At 39.8% G+C, this 7,702-nt stretch overlaps 1 protein-coding gene across 1 annotated transcript; it reads right to left on the reverse strand.

Annotated features, from left to right (window-relative positions):
• Window positions 1–159: 159 nt before the first annotated feature.
• pex11b (peroxisomal biogenesis factor 11 beta) lies at window positions 160–3,768 on the reverse strand. The gene is made up of 4 exons (XM_031875790.1): window positions 3,395–3,768; window positions 2,529–2,644; window positions 2,247–2,448; window positions 160–1,867 (listed from the first exon to the last, which is right to left on the reverse strand). The coding sequence occupies exons 1-4, from the start codon at window positions 3,448–3,450 to the stop codon at window positions 1,480–1,482; spliced, it is 762 nt and encodes a 253-aa protein (XP_031731650.1). The 5' UTR covers window positions 3,451–3,768; the 3' UTR covers window positions 160–1,479.
• Window positions 3,769–7,702: the final 3,934 nt, after the last annotated feature.

A 7,702-nucleotide genomic window follows, 5' to 3' on the forward strand; every position in this document is an offset into this window, starting at 1 on the left:
ATGTATATATATGGTATTTACATATGGTATTTACATATATGTATATATGTATATACATATATGTATTTACATATATAAATATGCATTATATTTTTTGCAATTGTAATAATTATTTTTGCAGTTATTATTCTATTGTGTAATAAAGATAGACTTATGTAGCACACCACCGCTGATGAAATTATGATTGGTTGTTGAAATCAATCATTTTATAAATGTAGCGCTGCATGATGGATGCATTGGCAATGTTGGCACTGGATTACAGGAATGGAACAATTAGGAGGGAGTGAGTATTCGGGGACCACATCACAAACAAGCACCTTGCTTTTCTTTCCTCTTGCTCGATGTGATTCACCATAAAGAAGCATTGAGCACATGCATCAACACCACCAGGTGCTTTGCATTGATTATGATTGAATGTGGCTGCATAGAGGTCGGGGTAAGAGGTCGATCCAGCTGTGCACATTTACGAGATGATTAGGGATTTATAAAAGGAAATTGCGCACTGGCAGGTTTTATAAATTAGAATATTTTTGGCGTACGTACATTATCCTATCTTCTACGTACACAAACATTTAGTGTGGGGCCCACGCACTGTTCTATAAATGAGAGCTTCCACCCTTTACAGAGCAGTGCAGCAATGCTTTCCTCTAGTGTGGACTTCATGTTACTGCATCTCTATCTCACAGGACGGTAGGTGATAGCCAGGAACTGTTTTTAATGTGTGATGAACCACACATGATGACCTTCAATCCTGATGTATTTTGGTTTAGTTCCTTTCAGCGCATATCTGGTTACCTAAATGAACCAACGCCAACTCCTCACTCAGTGCACGGTAGACTACATGAAAGAGCACAAAGCTGGACCAGAAACCCGTCGAGTGAGTCGTCGCTGCGGGGAACGAGTGGAGCAGCTGCACAAAGCCATTTGAGCTCTCGGGGGTTCAGATAGAGCCCCACATCACCACGGTACTCTGTATGGTGGCATGTTACAGACTTCACTGGAAGGAAACCGTATGTCAGGGTTTATCAAGTTTTATTAATTAGTTGTATTTTACACCCGCCTGATGTGCTTTGTTCCCACCTTGTATGCCTCTGAGAAGACATCGGATGAGTTGTTATTTTCAAAATCCTTCCTGTAAATACTTGTCTGCGATCTCAGGGGAGAGGACGATGCAGGACTGTGATGTGTAGAATTCTATCATGAATGAGGGATCACAACTGGATCACAACTTTTCTTCCATCTGAAGCCGTAACCTCGGTCAGTTCAAACATGCAGATCAGTAATCAGCTGCGAGCTGATAATTAGTGTAAGAAGTATGTGATGCAGAGTGGAAAAAGCTGTTTGAGGATTTTAATGTGCTGCCACTATTCCAAGTCGTGTTCACAGTGCACTAGCAGCTGCTGTCTTTACAGCATAATCTGTGTGCTAGATTCTCAACTCTGTCCGCCTTGTGGTTCTATCCCCACTTTGGATCTGGGTTCATGGCTTGAGTTTGAGCCAGGGGTGGACCATGGTGAGGATGGAGAGGACAGAGGAGGCCAGGCCACAGGCCCCGACAAAGCCGGGCCCTGTGGGGTAAATCCCTAGCCGGTCTAATGGGATGAAGATATCACAACTGTTCTTCACCAGGTCCAACAGCAGCGGCGGGTTGCTGTACAGCACCGTCACCAGCAGGTGGAGCTGTCTGCGAATCCATGCTGAAGTGGCAGGTGTGGAGGGGGAGGACAAGTGGTCCGCTGACAAGGTGGTGCTGGGGTTGGGTGAGTGTGGGGCTTTGGAGGCTCTGTAAGGCCCTTCACACTCGATAAGTAGGCGGAGCTCGTACACATCTCGAGTCAGGTTGAGGATCAGAGCAAAGAGGTAGTACCTGCAGATGCAACAACACACCTTTACATACAGTCGTTTAGAAATGAGAAAGACACGACGGTGTTTTAAACTCCGATTTGATTTCTTTAAATGCTTTAAAATCCATTTTATTGATTAAATCCATTTCAATCAAACATTTAAGAGTCTGCTATTTTAAATAACAAAACCACATGGTCTCTTAATCCCAGATCAGCTCAAATCACTTTATTAAATTCTGTATTTTCAGCAAATATGATCTCATAAAGATATTGTGTAATTCCATTTAAAAAGTGTTGAATGCACTAAAACACAAAGATGGTTACTGATTATTTATATATATTTGAAAAATTGTTATAGATGCATTTGTCATTAAAACATACACAAAAAAGAAGGCGACTCACCTGAAAGATCTCTGACTCCATTTATGCTGGTCCAGTTTGGAGATGAGGCCTGTTTTTCCAGCCCACAGGACGTTGTCACAGACAAAATACATGGCTCTGTTGAGGTGGCTGATGGTCAGGCAGAGCCTCAGCACGCTGTCAGAAAGGTGTATCGCCCTCTTGGCAGCCTCCAGCGCCTCAACAGAGTTCCCCAGACGCAGCACTGTGGGACACATATGCACATTACCCACAATCCTTCAGCTTTGGTTCCGGGAAAATAACTCGACTGGCTACTTCACTCACACTTTCTTGTCATGCTCATGTGTGCTTCCAGCTGACTGACAGTCTTGTGAAGTTCAGCCATGGCTCCGCCCTTCTGTAGAGTGTAGCCCAGCAGAGTGCAGGCATACTGGGCAGCCCTGTGAGTCACCATACAGATAAAGACTAATAAGCCATGCCAGTACATCTGCTGGTATCAGCTTGCTACCAATATTTTATGTATTGGTGTTGGTACAGAAATAGCAAACTAAGTTTGGTTTCATTTAGAAACTGTCTCCAATACAGAGGTAGTTATTTGGTTCTCTATCCTTTGAAAGATGCCTGTGTCTTTGTCCGGTGTCAGACTAATATGGTTGTATGTGTGTCAGTAAATGACAGATATCAAGCAGCAGAGTGCCCTACAGCTAAATCACCTGATAATCACTTTGCTTTTAGGTTGAACATACCTCGCTAATCTCACTTCTGGCTAGTTTATAAAACCCGAGGTCAGCCTAATTTAAAGCTCCTTCATGAAACAGAAGTGACCCCCTCAGGACCAGGCTAGTGGAGGCTAGCTTTCTATGCTAACTTCCCTCTCAAGGATTTAGTTGAGCCAAAGTTGAAGTAAAGGGGACAAGAGCTTTCCCCACACCGCACTCAATCATAGAGCCACTGGCGACAGAAGTAAACTTTCAAATTAAATATATAAACCAAGTCAGAACAACTCAATTTCATTCTTTAATATCTGCATTGTAGCAATGACAACAAACTAGCCACTGTCTGATCATTATGCTAGCAGCGATGTAGTGTTAGCTAACACGCGAACTACAACGACTACTTAAAGTTCACATTAACGTTTGTAGCTTACTTAAAGTGCGATTCAAAAGTTATCGTTAAAGTTGTAACATTACCTGATGACTCTCTCCTTGGCTTGGCTCTGGGCGTTAAACCTCACCCATGAGTCCATGCTGGCTGGTTGTTCTCGGCCTGTCAACCTGCTAACGTTACCTGCTGATGTCAGAAACTCTTGAGCTAACTACTAGTTAGCAGCTAGCTAGATTATCTTAGTACTGTCAAAAGCAATATTTTGAGGAGAGCTTTTATCACAGAAGAGCTTAACTCTCTATTTACAGTCTCGCTTTCCTTGGACACACAGATATAACAATATAATGTGTGTGACTGATGTATAAAGTGAACCCTTTTTATTTCTATGAAAGTTGCTCAACGGCGAGTGGCGCATGAAACAAAATAAATTCCACTTCCGAGTATAGAACTACGGAAGCCCTTCTTCTTCTTCTTCTTCTTCTTCTTCTTCTTTCAGTTTATTGGCGGACTACAAACCAACGTTTAAGGTGCATGCCACCACCTACTGTACCGGAGTGTCTAACATGACTGTCATTGAAACACAATAATAATGTTATTATTTATTTAAAAAATAAAAAAGATTAAAAAAATAACGTCATATAGAAGTTATATTCTCGATATTAAACCCGTTCCATTCATAAATGTAAATAAAGCCCTTTTAAGCTGAACTTGTTTGTCCCCTGTCTCTAACAGTCCTTTGATGCTCCACTCTCTTCCTGTATCCACCATTGTTAACACCCTGGCCAAATCCCAGTGTCCCCCCTAAATCCTCAAACCCTGAACCTTCAAGGACTTACTGACTTCACCTGGTGAGTGGGTGAGTGTGAGAGACTGTGAGGGCTTGAGATGGTGTAAATATGAATGGGACAGCATTTTAGTGCAACATATCACGTTACCATAAAAATGACAAAAAATAAGATGTATAATTGTGTGTATATATTTTATACTTTGTACTCCCTGATGTGAACGTCTTCAGGCTCTTTCCTCACAAGATGAGAGGTAACTTCATATCATCTATTTACTCGTTTTTGTCAAAACAGCTTCAATGACAAAATCAAATGTTTGATGAATAAATTAATAAATATCTTCTGATTTCATGTTTATTTTTTGTTCCATCTTTAACCCTTAATGTTTCTGAGTACATTTAATATTCCAGGCTGAACACATGTGAGCCGTCCTCTTTGTTTACCTTTTTTTTTTTATGTCTCCATGCGTCCACTGGTTACCCCGTGTTTAACGTCACATTGCAATGATTTGTGGGTAATTCCCTTAGGCTAAGTTAGCATCCTATGCTGACTTATGGAAAGGGTTCATAAAGGGCTCAAATGTCTGCGAGAGACTCAAACACTTGATGATTTGACAGTGGGACAGAATTAAACTCTCACGGACTTCGCGGGAGCGCGCCTCAAAGTCCGTGAGTCCGTAAGGGGGGAGATTGGGATTTGGCCCCTATTTTGAAATCCTGATTTAGTCACACAGAGTCACTTGCATATCCTTCCGCTAAAGAGAAAACGAGTTTTTGTTTCTTGTGATTACGTGTTAATTATTCTTTTTTTCCCTAGATAACGATGTGCTCGGCCTGACAGAACTTTTTGGGCACACCTTGCGTAAAGCTAGAGAGCAAGTGCAGAAGAGATTTTACCGCACATGTTGTTCCCCAATAGTATGACACGTGACAACCCCTCTTTTAACTCTCCATGATCCCTAAGGCGCATACAGGCGGCAACCTCTGATTCTGAAGAGTGAAGCCAACGCGGGATTGTCCTGTATTTGCATTCATTTAAATGTCCATCAGGGTTGCAAAACAAGTCAGGTTGTATGAGAACATGACTCTACTTCTCTCTTGATTTATTACCTCAGTAAACATTGTAAACATCAGTTTATGGTCTCAATCTCTATAGTTTCAAGTCTTCTTCAATACAGCATGATGTTCATTTAGTACATTATGGTCCATTTAGAGTCAAACAGACCATAAAGCAGGGGATGCTTTAGGGCGGGGCTACACAGTGATTGACAGGTCGCTACCAGAACCTTAAACTGTGTCTCTACGTCACTCCTCCACAGTTCAAATATGGTCACTTATGTTCACTGGTGGTAAAAAGTCAACATGGCATTTTTTTGTTTCCCTTCCCCGTTTTTTTTTTCCTTTCTTCTCTCACTGGTCTCATTAGGGAATGTGGGAGCATTCTATTTGTGGGGTATAATATGTATCTATCTGTGCATGTACATATCTGTCACCCTCTACTGTTATTTTCATTTTTTGTTTCTGCTGAGAAACAGTCAGTAACACCCAACAACAAAACATGCCATTGATATCTTTATTTGAAATATCTCCAAGTGCCTATGTGTACCTTCTGATATGCCTTGTTCTGTCTTGTGTTTGTGTTTTGTGGAAAAGACAATAAAAAACATTTGTCAAAAAGTCAACGACCACTTCTTATATCCATTCTATGGGCCCATAGAGCTCTTTAATTGACTGACTCATCAACTTGAGTTTATTAGCAAAGCTATTGATTATTGATGGATTACAGAATGTATTCAAAGCAGTAGGCTACCATAAGATCCAGGATCGTTTGTGATAACTAATGACGACATTAACAGCTAAATATCTGTGTGTCCTGTATCTACTTCTAGCATACAATATGTTTCAATATTTCTAGTTGAATACATATGTTCTTTTCATTATGAGTGATAAGTGTGCAGTCACACAGTATGTGTGGAGGTAAGTGAGAGGACAGTCAGTGAAGCATGTGAAGGCTGTATGACATTGTTCATTTATTAAAGTAGCAATACTTTATCAATAAAGTTTGTATAATTATGACAATGCCATTTGTTTATCGTATTTTAATATACAGTCAACATTACGGAGCAGCACATTTTTACAATAAAATAATTACAAAATTAAAAGAACAATATTCTAACAAAGTCAAATTTAATTCTTTAGTACATATATTGTTTAAGTGTCATAATAAACATGTTTAATGTTTATGAAGGGGATGATTTATTTATTTTTCTCAGTTTGTCCTCTCAACATTAATAAATGGATGATGATGGATCTTCAGTGGTTTTGGGATGAAATCTGATTTGATCCAGAAATGTTTCTGCACATTTTTATCTGAGATATGAACAATCAATTCAATATATAAATCTTTAACCTGTTCTGAAAGTTGTTGGTCCATTTTTTTTTTTCAATCTGTAAAATAGGATTTGACATTCTCCAACACACCCTGCAGGCATTCTTACATTTGTGTCACAATGATGAATCTAGTTTGATCATATTCACGGGTAAAGAAGTGGCTACAGTCAGATAATCATGTTGCTCTTTCACAACTTGACCATGGAAGTTCTTTGGCAACAGTAATATGACAATAATAATCCCAACTCTATAGGAGGTCTATTTATTTTGTAAACTCTCTCCACCAGCTCTCAGATTATTTCCATATCTTAATTAAGTCTGCATGAACAAACTCCACCACTGTTGAGATGTGGCTGACAGCCTGAGAGCTAGACAGTGAGTTCTTTCAGAGCATTTCAACACGTCTCAACCAGCTTTTGTTTCTGTAACGATTTAAGACACTTCCACTGTACACCGTCCCCATCATATACATGAAGGGTGCTGTTGGTCTTATGAGTAAACAGGCTGTGTCAAATATTAAGGGAGGACAATAAATCATCTTACATAATGAGAAATGTCTTATATGATTACACAGAAGACACATATTGATGCATTAACTTTGGTCTGTTCAAAAAGATGACATCATAATGCAGCAGCACCTGTCTGACAAGGCTCACAATAATGTGTGTCAGTGGTGGGCCGTCAGGTCCAGCACTGACACACGCTGAATGCCACTAAATGCATTTCATGACATATTGTAATTGATTTGCTAAGTAATAACTGAGAAAATTAGCTGTTTGCTGTGTTTGCAGGCTAAACATCGGCACCACCACATTAAAATGATTGCATTTATCCGTCAGTGTTTTTTTATTTTCAACTGTTTCTATCATATTGTGGTTTCATGCTGATACACAGTTTACTGTATTCATACTATCAAACCAAAGATGTGACAACCAATCATATTCATCAACCACTGTGGGAAGCAGTTGGCTTTCACATTTTGTGTGGACTCCATTTAAGAAGCTGAGAATGCTGTCTTTGAACCCTGAAGAGAGTACCCTTGAGATGAACTGTGAATTATAATTTCCGAGGCGTTTCCTGGAGACAATTATTTATTTTGGTTGTAATTATTCTTAAAAAGAAGAGAAAACTTGAAGGTTGGTACACTTCTAATTAAATCATTCCAATTAATTGCTGGTGTACTCAGAGGAACATGCAACAATATGGCCCACGTCTGCAG

This window comes from Anarrhichthys ocellatus, unplaced genomic scaffold, assembly GCF_004355925.1.
Source record: "Anarrhichthys ocellatus isolate YVR2014 unplaced genomic scaffold, GSC_Weel_1.0 scaffold96, whole genome shotgun sequence".
NCBI classification, from domain to species: Eukaryota; Metazoa; Chordata; class Actinopteri; order Perciformes; family Anarhichadidae; genus Anarrhichthys; species Anarrhichthys ocellatus.

Excerpts from the sequence above, each read along its gene's own strand:
- pex11b (XM_031875790.1), bottom strand. The coding sequence starts at position 3,450 with ATGGACTCATGGGTGAGGTTTAACGCCCAGAGCCAAGCCAAGGAGAGA. Across the intron at positions 2,645-3,394 it reads GCCAAGGAGAGAGTCATCAG|GGCTGCCCAGTATGCCTGCA; the intron begins GTAATGTTACAA and ends GGTGACTCACAG. Across the intron at positions 1,868-2,246 it reads TGGAGTCAGAGATCTTTCAG|GTACTACCTCTTTGCTCTGA; the intron begins GTGAGTCGCCTT and ends TTGCATCTGCAG.